General features: G+C 46.4%; 1 protein-coding gene and 1 non-coding gene across 3 annotated transcripts; one reads left to right on the top strand and one right to left on the bottom strand.

The window, feature by feature from the left end:
- The first annotated feature begins 5,532 nt into the window (after nucleotides 1–5,532).
- LOC123433654 lies at nucleotides 5,533–5,635 on the top strand. Its single transcript, XR_006624993.1, has one exon. It is a non-coding gene; the product is annotated as a U6 spliceosomal RNA (small nuclear RNA).
- Nucleotides 5,636–6,255: 620 nt separating this feature from the next.
- On the bottom strand, nucleotides 6,256–11,497 carry LOC123427683 (uncharacterized membrane protein At1g16860-like). 2 transcript variants are annotated; one of them, XM_045111785.1, is made up of 6 exons: nucleotides 11,215–11,441; nucleotides 8,083–8,862; nucleotides 7,842–7,926; nucleotides 7,318–7,473; nucleotides 6,962–7,173; nucleotides 6,256–6,822 (listed from the first exon to the last, which is right to left on the bottom strand). In XM_045111785.1, the coding sequence occupies exons 2-6, from the start codon at nucleotides 8,730–8,732 to the stop codon at nucleotides 6,630–6,632; spliced, it is 1,296 nt and encodes a 431-aa protein (XP_044967720.1). In that variant the 5' UTR covers nucleotides 8,733–8,862; nucleotides 11,215–11,441; the 3' UTR covers nucleotides 6,256–6,629. The 2 variants fall into 2 exon arrangements, with proteins under 2 accessions (XP_044967720.1, XP_044967719.1); XM_045111784.1 differs by having other exon boundaries at nucleotides 7,842–8,862; nucleotides 11,215–11,497.
- Nucleotides 11,498–14,148: the final 2,651 nt, after the last annotated feature.

The following is a 14,148-nucleotide window of genomic DNA, read 5'->3' as shown; positions in this document are numbered from 1 at the left end:
ATAGGTGGGAGGGAGGGGGCCTTGCCTTGGGGCTTAAGGAGCCCCAAGGGGGTCGGCCGAGTCCAAGGGGGAGGACTCCCCCCCCAAACCGAGTTGGACTAGGTTTGGTGGGAGGGAGTCCCCCTTCCTTCCCACCTCCTCCTTTTTTTTTTCTTTCTCTCTTGATTTTCTTCTCCTTGGCGCATAGGGCACTTGTGGGCTGTTCCACCAGCCCACTAAGGGCTGGTGTGTCTCCCCAAAGGCCTATGGGCTTCCTCGGGGTGGGTTGCCCCCCCGGTGAACTCCCGGAACCCATTCGTTATTCCCGGTACATTCCCGGTAACTCCGAAAACCTTCCGGTAATCAAATGAGGTCATCCTATATATCAATCTTCGTTTCCGGACCATTCCGGAAACCCTCGTGACGTCCGTGATCTCATCCGGGACTCCGAACAATATTCGGTAACCAACCATATAACTCTAATACGCGAACCTTAAGTGTGCAGACCCTGCGGGTTCGAGAACTATGTAGACATGACCCGAGAGAGTCCTCGGTCAATATCCAATAGCGGGACCTGGATGCCCATATTGGATCCTACATATTCTACGAAGATCTTATCGTTTGAATCTCAGTGCCAAGGATTCGTATAATCCCGTATGTCATTCCCTTTGTCCTTCGGTATGTTACTTGCCCGAGATTCGATCGTCAGTATCCGCATACCTATTTCAATCTCGTTTACCGGCAAGTCTCTTTACTCGTTCCGTAATACAAGATCCCGCAACTTACACTAAGTTACATTGCTTGCAAGGCTTGTGTGTGATGTTGTATTACCGAGTGGGCCCCGAGATACCTCTCCGTCACACGGAGTGACAAATCCCAGTCTTGATCCATACTAACTCAACTAACACCTTCGGAGATACCTGTAGAGCATCTTTATAGTCACCCAGTTACGTTGCGACGCTTGATACACACAAAGCATTCCTCCGGTGTCAGTGAGTTATATGATCTCATGGTCATAGGAATAAATACTTGACACGCAGAAAACAGTAGCAACAAAATGACACGATCAACATGCTACGTCTATTAGTTTGGGTCTAGTCCATCACGTGATTCTCCCAATGACGTGATCCAGTTATCAAGCAACAATATCTTGTTCATAATCAGAAGACACTGACTATCATCGATCAACTGGCTAGCCAACTAGAGGCATGCTAGGGACGGTGTTTTGTCTATGTATCCACACATGTAAATGAGTCTTGATTCAATACAATTATAGCATGGATAATAAACTATTATCTTGATACAAGAATTATAATAATAACTATATTTATTATTGCCTCTAGGGCATAATTCCAACATTTTATTGCTAGGTTTACCAGGGTCCATGGTCTTACCTGCAATTCCACTCACTCTTTGATTTTGACTCTTGGTTACAGGCTTAGAAATAACCACATTAACTTTTATTTTTTCTTTTTGCCTAGATCTTACACTTTTAAATCCTTCCTCAACTACATCTCCCTCATCCCCCCAGGCTGTATTAAGGTGGGAGGCTTCCCCTGCTGCATTAGTAAGCAACAACACCTCTTCTGTTTGTTTAATATCAGTATTAACTTTCTTAGCTATATTAGCTCTAGATTTTTCCAGTTCTCTAATAACATCAATAACAGTAAAATCATCAGGGATATTCACTCCCATATGGGCAGCCATATTAACAATTTCCATATTGGATAGCACATCAAAAGAATTTTCAGATACCAAATCATTACCTTGTAAGTTCCTCTTTTTTGCCAACTTCTCAGCTCTGGCACCAACATGGTCCATAGTGATCTCAACATTCCTTTTGCTGAACCTGGCTTGCACTTCTTCCAGCACAGGAGGAGTAGGTATAACCTCCACATCTTCATAGGATTCCCCAGGAGATTGCACAAAGTAGGTCTGTTCTTTCTCCTGAGAATTCTTGTCACCATTTTTTATCTCATTAACTGTTGGTTCTCCCATACAAGCATCCAAGTAAGAGGAGAATTTTCTGTGAATCACAGGACTGGAAACAGTCTGCATAGAGTTCACCACAATTTTCTGAAAGGAAGTACCCATAGCAGATTGTTTTTCAACCTCTTTCATATGACTTTTTTCTGCTTCAGCAGCCATAGAATCTATGAGCAGCACATTATCCACATCCTCACTTTCCTCATCAGATTGAGTTTCCTCACTTTTTTCCTGATTTTGCATCATATCAACTTTTTCCTGAATAGTGTCCAATCTCACACTCATCATATTTTTTCATCCAGACATGCCAGAGGGAGCCGAAGACTCCCCCATAGTAGATGAACAAATATTCTGCCCATCAGGTCTAATATTCTCATTAAGCTTAGTTCTTTTAGGAGAATTTCCCCCATCAGCCTCCATTTGCACATTAATTTTTTCTTTAGGAGGATTTTTCACAAGATTCTTATCCACAGAAAAGAAAAAATCATAGAAATGGCCCCCCAGAACTCCTTCAGCAGATGTAGGAATATTTTCAGCATCTCTACAGCCCAACTTAATCCTGACTGATTCAGGTCTGTTTATAGTAGCTTTATCTATTTCCAGAGTGATCCCAACCAAGGAACCCACATATGCAATGTTTTTTTCATGCCTTTTATCCAAGGGAATATTACTGACATTAACCCAAGCTATGTTAAGTATGCCTTTAGCTCCCACAGATTCTGACCACTTCCTCAAATTAATCACAGCCCCACAACTTTTTACATGCATGCTCTCAGCAAAACAAGCCTTATCAACATCCCTAGGTGATGGAAATCTCATCACAAAAGTTTTTGGCCCAATCGACCTAGCAGAACATCTCCAGTTTGTGTTAATATAAGCATTAAAAAATTCCTCCAACTGTCTACCAGACGCTTACCCCTCCACCACAGATATGACAATGAACCGATTCCTATCAGTGTTCTGGTTCGGAGTACTGTGATCATGAATATAGAAAAAACCTGTCCCTCTAGCCTGGAATCCACACATCGGAGCCACACATTCCCAAGGAAGCATCGTGTTGCAAACCGACGCCAGATGACCATGATTCCCACATCTACCACATACAGAATGAGGACAGAACGCAGGTAAATGACCTGGATCCTTGCAGGTAATGCAAACCTCAGCACCACCCACTAGTGGGGCGGTGTTCCTCTTGCCAGGAGTAGGATGACGACGGTCTTGGACTTGGGGTTGCTTTCCGCCTGCTGCTCCAGCAACCGCGGTGATGTCGCCCCACTTCTCAGATCCGCGCGGACCTCCTTGCTCTATCACCTCAGTATCCCACCGCGCCTTGTCGGACGACCCATGGCGTGGATCAATGTTGGAGGAGCCGCCTTCGTCGTTGTCGCGCATCCACACCAAGTTGCGGCCCCCGCCGCCACCACCATGCTCGCGGGCACCGCCGCGCCCATATCGGCCGCCACCACGCCCGAATCTCCCTTCCGCCGCCCCATCTCCACGATTGAACCGATTACCTCCGTCGCGTCCCGCCATGGACTGCGTCCGCGGAGGCGAAGCAGCCACCTGAGCGAAAGATCGCTGATCCCCTCCCACTTTTCCTTCCCACCAGGCGAAGGTAGAAGAAACCCTAGGAGCGGAAACCCTAGGAGAGCTCCAGAAGTGGCTGAAGAGGGAATCGAGATCGAGATCGGAAGTGGAAGTGGCAGCGGGTGGTGCGGGGTTGGTGGTGGGGGACGGGGTGAGTAGATAAGGCTCTCTCTCCCCTGTAGCACCGGGGCCCCAAGCGGCTCGACCACTGCGTGCGACACGGGTTTGGGCCCGAGAACCCCCGGATCAAGCGACCGTGGCGGTACATGGCTGCCACGCACGGAGATGAGCACGTGCTCGGTTGTCTCTACCCGCTCAGATGGTGGCGCCGGGGGCGAGAATCGCCGCACAGGCCGTATCGCCGCGACAGGAGAGGAGGACGACGACATCCGGAAAAAAATCCACCCCCAGAAAAGCGTCCGCCTGAGAGGTAATTACCGACTTGACAAGAGTCGTGCGTCCAATGATGGTGATGTTTTACCCGTGCCAAGTGGCAAGCTTAGCGGCCGCTTTGTCCTCATATTACACAAGTATTCATATAGCTCAGCTCATAACCGAAAAAAGAGCAAAAGAGGACGTAATGCATTGAAAAAGACTAGTACGTAGCCATAATCACACCTAACGTCAGTACATTTTTCTCGCTTCTACTAGTATTCTACAGTTAGTTAAAAGAAAATCAAAGGGGTTCATACAGTGAAATTCAGGAGGGGGGAGGTAGGTTAGTGGGAAGAAGAACACGGGACCAGCTGCCGTTCGGGACCGTTCGAGGAATGATTGATTGATTGTTGGATGATCACGGGTTCTTCGGAAGGGGGAGAAAATCATTGGGGGGGGAGAGGGTAGGAGCTCCTGTTGTGATCCGGACCCTTCCTTTTTATTTTGGTTTGGGCACGAGCATGAGCTGGTGCATTTATCGCCTTGTTTTGATCTTCTGGTGGGCGTCGACTTCCGCATGGGCTCACTGCATGTCTGCATCTGCCCTGCTTGCTCCATCCCAGACTCTTGGTTGAAGAGGGTTCTCCTAACTTGGGGCGCTGATACTGTGATGCATGCGCTGGTAAAATTGCCAGCTGAAAATAATGCCTGAAACACGTACACCTGAAAGAGAGAACGCCCGTCCAGCCCGTAGTGCGGCAGACTGACAGTTGCCCTGAAGATTAGAACACTGACAGTTACCCTCAAGAGAAAGCAGCAAGGTGTTCTTACTTACCCATCCCCTCTTCGTCAGCTAACTAACTGTAGAAAGAAATCAAAGGATAACCTACCTGCGTGATGCATGGTAGGTCAATCCAGATTCCAGAGTCATACCTCAAGTTTCCCCCCATTTATCCCGTGTGTCTACACGACCCGCACCGTGTAAAATGTTGCTGCGGGTATCCAGGGCAACTTGCCTGCCGATCGAGACCCGGGGACCAGGTCCCTGGCTCTGGCCGGATGGTCAATCAATGAAGTTGGCCAAGATCGGAGGACGGGTCGCCTGATGAACACCACCGCATGCGGTTGAAAATGAGATGCATTTGCTTCTGCCAGGTCGGGCGTCCAGCAACATGCGCATGTTTTTACAATGATTTTGTAGTGCGACGCTCCGGACCGTCGTTAGAAGGATCGTCGGATCATTGTGTGTGCTCGTTCAGAGTAGTAATAAAATGATTTTGTGTGATCATTTTGTACTACAACTGAACACAACACAGTCTAACTCAACACGATGACGTTCGGACTTCGGCGTGTGGCACGGATAAAAAAACAAATAGCACTATGCTCAGTCTCTCTACCGATTTGGGCCACGTAATGAGATGCAGCCCATATGCTTGCCGCTGGGCTTTTGGTCCAGCGGGTCGGGATCCTTCGCTCGGGATGGCTTACGCACACGCGCGGCGCCGCCGGGGAGGCAAAACGCAGCAGTCTGAGGTTTTTAGTCCCACCTCGCTTACGCAGGGACACCACCACCGATTTATAAGCTCGGCCTCAGCGGACAGTATCGTCCCTTCGGGGACATACGATAAAATTGGAACGATACAGAGAAGATTAGCATGGCCCCTGCGCAAGGATGACACGCACAAATCGAGAAATGGTCCAAATTTTTTTAAGATTTCGCGCGCCGGTCCCTTTGCTGATATAGTTACCGGTGGATCGTCTTCTCTTACAATAAAGCCCTTGTTCTCCTGATGTTTTCTCAGTTACACCAGATTCACTCTTCAATATTATATATGAGCCCAAGAAATTCTCCTGTTTTCTGATAGATAGATCCCTGCAGTTTACTTTATCAGACCATTCTCATATCTACAACAAAGTCTTGATGTATAATCACAATACAGTTTGGCCCTATTTTTTTCGATACGTGCAGGTCTGTTCCCTTCTACATTTCCTATACAGTGTCTTCACCACCTTATGTTTTGGGTAATTCGGCCCCTAACTAGATCTCAATCTCAACACAAATAAAGGAATATATGCATCCAGTAAATCTCAAGTATTTTGTGCTGCAAACAAACCGATATCCTAACTAAGCAAGTTACAGATTATCACAGCCAGTGGAATGTATTTGACATTTTCTGATTACATACAAAAACAATGTGGACACAGAAATGTGACAGGTAACATCTTTAGCAGCAGTGCAAGAAATATTCAACCTAAATACCAACATAAATATTCAAACAGCCCAAAAGCCAACATGGATGGATGAAATGGACCAACAATATGGATACATAAAAGTAACAGCAACAATACATTTAAGGCTTTAACAGCGGTGCAAGAAGTTCATCCTAAATAACACATAAACCCGATTCAACAAGTCTTCAAACAGCCCAAAAGCAATCATATTACACAAGTATTGAGAGCTCATAACCGAAAAAACAGGAGCGAAGGAGGACAAAACACATTGAAAAAGGACTATACAGCCAAACACAGATTAACCAGCAGCCATACTCCATCTTTACTAGCCTTAATCACACCTAACATTTGTACATTTTTCTCAGTTCTAATACTCTACCAATCAAACCCAACCCGAGGTCAAAAGATTCGACAGGCCATCGTTCCCTCTTCAACAGCAGCTATTCCACACCACAGCAATCATCAGCTTGCTATACTGGTATCACATCCATGTCTGAAGTATCTTCACATCTCACAACCAGTCCATCGAGGTTCGCTGGGAAGAAACAAGTACCCCACTGGCAACCAGATGAGATGGGCTCTGATGGAGGTACTATCATCAACACGCTCTCATTCTTTTGAACAACACCCATCACACTCACAGTGCTGCCTTCCTTGATGTATCTGCGGGTACAGGATAGAGTAGGACACAATTATTCACGTATCTTTTGGAGCGCAGCTTTGGAATAGAAGGTAAGTATCTCTAGCTTTTATGCAGCAATGCAAGCCTTCTAGGTGGAAAGCAACATAAAGAAAATAATACCCTTCTTTTAGGCGCATTTTCCGACCATCACTTGAGAGGTTCCTTTCTCGTAGCCATCTTAAAAATTCAGGAGACATGTCCTTGTTCTCAGGATTGACATCAATTACTACGGATTCATCGACATATGGTGTCACCCGTGCACCGCTTCCGGTTCTCACCAATGCTCGAAGCCCAGACTGAAAGTCTGAAATGTAGAAATCGACCGCATGCCGCTGCAATAGTTACAGGTGAAATGTCAGGGTCAGTAAGGAAGAAAGTAGTATAACTGCATCAGTAACATTTTTTAACACATCTTTATACCGGGGTTTGCAATTTTAAGCATCATTTTTAGGCAGTCATGAAAAAACAAAACCCACCTCTGCTGTGCGTAATCCCCAGGTAAACCGGCGATGCTTGGGGTTTGCAGTTTTTGAATCCCAGCCCCTATACTCATACAGCCTAGTTGAAGTGTACACACATCTCGGAATCCTTTGAAATGAGGACTCCAGGGGGAAATTTCCACACGTAACAACCTGTGAAGTTTGGCATAGTGATCATTACTGAATGGTAACAAATAACAGAACAACAATATGTGTCTTGTCAACATGTAGATTAATGTACGCAGTATCCAAAAAGTGACAAGGAGTTTATGCTCCATGTGGAACTAAGTGACTATAAGAATTCAATTATAACGACCATGCAAATTGGTGATATATTGGTATATTACGTGCTGACTTGAGACTCTGATAGTACTAAAATATGTTAAGGTTAGTGTCATTAGGGCGCATTGCAACATATGAGCATATGCTCAGTAGAACAGGATGAATACTGACACTAAACAGCAATTTATCAGAGTGAATAAGGGCAATAAATCCAACAGGGTCAGAAGCATTTCACATACCCCTGTAACCTTCACATACTCTCCATCTTTTGCAGTTCTGAGATCAGTATCAGGACAGCTATTGACAAACCTGAGCACGCCTCTCCTGCCCCGCCAAACATTCCAAGACACAAGTGCAGCAGCAGAACCAATCATTGCAACAACAACTATCAGCACAATCGCATTGTGAACAGCAATAAGAATGAAGAGACCTACTGCAAACCCGAACAGCAAGAGTGTGATCACTAGCCAGAATACCCACTTTGAAATGCTTCCCATAACTGAGAAACCACCTTCACTGGTGAGTGTAGTAACAGCCTGGTTGTGAGCAAGCGATGTGGCCCGCACCTTCATCGATGCAGCAGGATCAAGAGATCCAGATACTTTTCTTCTTGGGGCACCAGACGAATTCAGTGGTCCAGAAGTAACAGGGCCAGATGTGATAAGCCCGGTCGTAGGAAGCATTGGAGGAAGAGGACCGGAATTCTGGCGAGCCATTGGGGTCACACCTCCAGACTGGGGACCAGATGACCGCTTTACTGGTTCTCCATGCTTATTGAGTGGTCCGGAGTTAGATTTTGCTCTTGCTGATCCTCCAGCACCAGGAACTGAAGATGAAAGAGAACCCGAGTAGTTTGACCGACCGCCAGCATTAGAGACAGGTCCAGAGTTGGAAGCAGCACCGCCAAATGAAGGATTTCTCGAAGGAGCATTGCCTAGAGGACCAGATTTTCTAGATCTTTCAGCATGGAGCTCAAACATCTTCCCAAGCTCTCCAGATTTCTTGGTGTCACCACCAGTGTATGGCATCACATTGGATCCAAAGGTCGGGGCCTTCTCCTTAGGTTGCTCAGGTCGGCCAGATACATAAAGACCACTGCTCAGCTGATGTGATGGAAATCTAGAACCCATGTTTTTGAACCACCAAAATCAAGTATATATTATTATTCAATCAGCTGTAGTGTAATCAAGCAAAGCTAATTTGAGTCTTGACGTGCACAGCTGTCCTTCTCATAGTACAACCTACACCTTGAATCAGCTCCTGAAAAAGGACATAATAAATAGCCGATGCATGTGAAGTACATTTTGCCAATATGTGACCAAGAGATAATCACTTTAGAACAAAATAGCATGCAGATAAAGGAAAAAAAAATATGACAGTAAGAACCACAATAATACTGATCATCTACCGGATTTTAAATGAATGGCTTTTACATCAGAGTGGGTTAACAACAGTAAAACATGATCTAATTAGAAAATTGATGCATGGGACAGAACAACAAAAACATACTAGAATAAGAACTAACTCTTCAGAGAAAATTTAGTGTGGCATACATGCTAAGCATATTTACTAATTTGTTAAGACTTTCCTTGACTGACACTGGAGTAAAAACTTGCACGTCATGAAAAGACAACGCAATCAAATAGTTCCTTCATGCAAGGCTCAAAGGGCACCAGCGACAGCATAGCAATGGCAAGGTGCAGCAGGCTACGAGGGCTAGGTGGGGGATGAGTGGCTGTGATGGAGCAGTGAGGGGCAGGCACTAAGGGTCCACCGCAAGGTGAAGAATTCTGCGGGATTGATTGGGCGAAAAAAGGATGGCTTGGGTTAATTTTAGGAGAGGAAAATTCACTTTTCAGACACGCGCCAATTATTGGCCAGCTTGCTTTTCAGCTATCACACACATGCATATTGTTTAGCTGGCATTGACGTATGTCTTGCAATGATAGATGCTACAGATTTTACCTCGCACTTACCAAAAATGCTTTTGTTTCATTACTGTGCGGACACATTATATGTGTACGCTGGCACATACAAAATTCCATAAGATCTTCAGATATTTATAAATGCAGCATATAAGCGTATGATAGCACATTTCATGTTTTCCTATTAGGTGCCCCTAATAATAGGCTAGTGTGAGAGTCTGTTGTAACAATGGCTCAAATCTTTTTCTATCACAATCATTGGCAAAACCATTCTAGGACACAAGTTGCTGAAAAAAAAAACACGTTTACTAATGGTAGGAAAGTAAATTAACAACATGTCTCTCAAAAATAATTAACAGACTAGCGACAAGATTTGAGTGCCAAAGCCATCAATAGCATCGGTACCTAAACAAAATATACATGAAGTGAAGGACTCAGCCGTAGTAGATCTATTTCAAGATTCGGATCTAACCCTTTAACAAGTTTCAGATACAACAAGCTAAGTTAACCTGATATGACAAGTCAAGTTGGAATAAGATAATATAGCATTCCCCCCCAAATGAAGCTATGGACAAACTCTGGAAACATTCAGAATTCATGGAGACGTCTCCCCTGAAATAACTAAGTATGCACGCCCAAATGTATGCAGAAAAAAGAAACTGCTAAATCTCGAGACAAATGAAAACATCAGTGGCAAGAAATGCGTGCCCCACCCCCTCACACAGTTGAAACATGACTTCCAGCGTGCAGTGAAGTTGGCAACGACAGTATCAGATCTTAGATATAGCTTGAAGCTTCAGCAAAGGACTCCCAGTGATACTAACCAACATAGTTATTTGCAGCTACTAGAAGGGTAAATAAAATGGTTTTTTGACACCATTCTACTCCTGCGGTGAGTAATCGATTTGCATGACGTCTACTGTAGATCCTAACCAGCCAGGCCTTAAGCATAGGAACAAAGTAACGCTGGGAAATACTAGTAGATCACAGCATGGCAGCAAAGCTCATAGGGGCAATGCCCGTTTCAGATCGACGAACTAGGCACCCGCAAAAGGAGAAAAAGATGAATGAACCAGTGCCAGATCTAGGCATCTTTCTGAAAAAACAAGAAGGCAAAATACCCCTCTTAAAATTGCAGGAATTACAACTAGAAACAGCAGCAGCCAAGAAGTGGTAGGTGAGGAATGATTTATCGGCCACAAGACAGATATATCCCCAGTAATCACCGAATAAAGAAAAATCCGTAAACATACAGGAAGTAGTAGCTAAAAAGCCCAATCCCTGCGCGCATCTCACACACAGGTGGAAGCCCTGGGAAAAGACGAATCTGCGGAAATCCCAGCGGAATCTCGCCCCACCGACAGCAGGAAACAGCGAGGCGCCGCATTAGCAACGCTGGCGGTCCCCGAGAACCGCGGCGAGGGGCACCGCAACCACCGCCTTTGGTGGCAAAAAGGACGTTTTCCCCCGGCCTCCCGCAACCACCCCCCTCCCCCTCCCTCTCTCGTGGCCTGCCTCGGAGGCCCCTCCCCTCTTCCCGGAGCGGGTTCGTCTAAGCAGGCAGGCAGGCAGGCAAGCGAACAAATCTCGGGACTCGCTCGGACCAAGAAGCAGCAGGGGGTAGACGGCAATGGCGCCAAGAACCCGTGGAGGGCGGGCTTGGGGCGCGAGGAACGTCGGTTCGTACCTGAGCGGAAGGGCGAGCATCTCGTCGGGGGAGTGAGCTTGGTTTTGGTTGGGCTGCCGCGCCGACGGAATGGGGTGGGAGGGAGGAAATGGAGCAGATGGGGGACAGAGAGTAGGAAGGGGGAGAGAGAATAAACGGGGAGGCGGAGGGAGGGAGAGAGAAAATAATGCAGCGGGGCGGGGGATGGTGGGAGGGAGCGCGTACGACGCCTTTCAGCTCCCCTCCCTCCCTCTCTCTCTCTCTCCGCGCTGTCTGTCTGTTACCACCGCGACGAAGGACTCCCTCTCTCTCCTCCCCTCCCCTCCCCCGTGATGCAGCTGCCCGCTGCTACTGTTGCTTCGCGTTAAATGACCGTATTACCCCTGGGCTGCTTTTTCTTTCCTTCTCTGACGGAGTGCGTTTTTGTCTTGGCGAATTCGAAAGGGTTGCTGGTAGGAGGAGTACACGGTAGTGGTAGTGGTAGTGGTAGTGGTGGTAATTCGAATTAATTACTTCGGGTAGTGACAGGCGCTGCCATTCGGGCGAGGAGATGATTGCGACGGTGCGCTGCGTTTTCCCTCTAACCTTCCGTTAACAGCGCCCGCGCGATTATAATTCTGCGTCGGTGCGGGGTGCAAATCTTCTTCTTTTCTTTGGGTCCGCTATAACTATCTACTGTTCCGTCCCGTTCGATCTCTGTCCAACGGCGTTGTTTCCCTCGTATCGAGTATGCACTACAGTCTACATCTAGCCAGCCTGCTCCTTTCGGAAATAACCGAATTGGATGCGTGAGCAGAGGAAGATCGCTCGCTCGCTCCATCGGGTGCCGCTGCGTGAGCCTGAGGGCAACAGCCACTGGAGCGTGTGTACCAGCAGTCGTCATTAACGGCCCGGTTAGTGTTAGCTCTCGATAATCGCTTGCAAGCAACCATCATTGGTGGTGTGGTACATGATCGCTCGCGCCAACTAATCACTATCACTCCGCTCCGCTCTCGTTCGTGCGTGCGTGCGTGCGTTTGAGTGGATTGCACTGAACGTCTCCGGCCGGACACGACACGGTGCTGCAAGTAGCCGCACCACAGAGCCTGCAACCCCACGACACGCCGGTAGGTGCACGCACGCACGCGAGGTGCCAACGGACCGGACGATGGACGCAACCAAAACCAAAACCAAAACCATGGAGGGGGGGCGGGCGAGGATTATGTTATGCGCGTGTGGCGCGCGTGATGGTAGATTAGATTACCAACGGTCGGCTCGGCCCGGCCCGGCCCGGCTCTTGGCGACACCCTACACGGCTACACGTGATGCTCGCATACGGAGCTGCACGGGCACCGCCGGAGCCCGACCGACGTTCGTGCAGCACAGCGCGCGGTTGCACGGTGCTACAGTGCGTGCGCCCCCCGTCTGTTTCTTCTACGCTGCCACGACTGTGTGACACGAAGGGTATGTGCTGTACGTATACCACGGACTAGGAATACGAACACTGACATGCCCGTGGTGTAGGGGATGCCCCGATTAAAGGGTACATAATCAAATGTGTGGTTGTATGGTTACAAGGATTGTACTAGTAGTATTTTAACCCACGAAGGTGATGAGACGTCTTCGTTGATGATGAGGTGTCTATGATGCCTTCATAAATTTTTTAAATGATATGTCGGTTCAGTCTCTCACTCATAGGAGTATGGTATGCATGTATGCGTTCATACAAATGAATGTATACGTGTGTGTATGAACCTTGCCGCGGATGCAATGTTGTGTGTAGTGACGTCTCTCTGCTCACTATGTTATTAAGGAGTGGCCATGGGTCAATCGGTGTGAGTCAAATCTTCTATTCTTAAATAGCTACAACCCACTAGTTAAATTTTCTAGACCTGCAACTATGCCACAAGAGCAAGTCATGCATTTAAGTCATAAATTATATTGTTTCTCATTACTCTATCCATGCAAGCAGTACATCATCAATTCATGCATGTTACACACAAGTTATTTTCTTGCATTAGACCATCTATTTCAAATATATGTATTGGTTGCTTGCACCATACCTATGTAGTTTACATTCACATTTTTGTTTGATATGAACATTCTTTTAACATTGATACATTTTTATATTCTTTGTATTCTCTTCATTTTTAAACTTAGATTTACTTCCCATTAGTTATAGATATTTTCTAGGAACTTTTATGCATTCTTTTAGCGAGTTTCCCGCAGCAACGTAACGGGACATCATCTAGTTATTCTAGTTGTTGATTTCATATCGAGTGAACAATGTAGTTCGTACTCCATTAGAGGCTATTTTCACTGCTTGCTCCTTTTTGATGCATTGGACATGACAACTGAAGATGGAAGGCAAAGAAAAGTTCCAGGCTGGTGTGCAAAGGGTGATTCAGACTGCTTCGACGCTCACAAATCGTTCTTCTTCATCACGTAGATTCTTGATTGCAGACGCAGCTGTAGTACTGTGAAATGATGTCGGGTGATGGTGGATCTCGTGGTTGTGTTGTTGTCCTTTTAGATCATGTTGCTCACTGAGACTTGATGTTTGCTCAGAGGTGATATGTATTGCCTAATGGCTTTTGTGGTTTCTTGGAATCTGTGGTACCCCTCGAGATGTTTTGTAGTGTTAACAGTTTTTAACCCGTAGTGGATACCTCGAGTTTGAGCATCCACAACGGTTCGTGTTAATACCCCATCCCGCTCACCCTTCCCCGCTTCCTTTCTCTCTGTTAGTTTTCAGATCTCTTATGGCGCGAGATTATCGTTATGTACTGATTATTTTCATTAAGAGATTAATGAAAAGGGGTGTGAGCCTGATTGGAAAAAATATCGAATGAACAAACAGAAGTTTCATTGGAACAAAAATTGACTCAGCTAAAAATTTGTCGGTCCATTGCTTCAAAACAACCCGATACGTCCTTCTCTCAACGATAAACGAAAGCCCATCAAAAAGTCCAATTG

The sequence above is a fragment of the Hordeum vulgare genome, chromosome 2H (genome assembly GCF_904849725.1).
Source record: "Hordeum vulgare subsp. vulgare chromosome 2H, MorexV3_pseudomolecules_assembly, whole genome shotgun sequence".
NCBI lineage: Eukaryota > Viridiplantae > Streptophyta > Magnoliopsida > Poales > Poaceae > Hordeum > Hordeum vulgare.
This window is presented reverse-complemented; position numbering and strand designations above follow the sequence as displayed.

Coding starts and splice junctions, on each gene's coding strand:
- LOC123427683 (XM_045111784.1), bottom strand. CDS start 8,732: ATGGGTTCTAGATTTCCATCACATCAGCTGAGCAGTGGTCTTTATGTA. Junction 7,474..7,841: donor AGTATGTGAAGGTTACAGGG/GTATGTGAAATG, acceptor CAAACTTCACAG/GTTGTTACGTGTGGAAATTT. Junction 7,174..7,317: donor GGGGATTACGCACAGCAGAG/GTGGGTTTTGTT, acceptor TAACTATTGCAG/CGGCATGCGGTCGATTTCTA.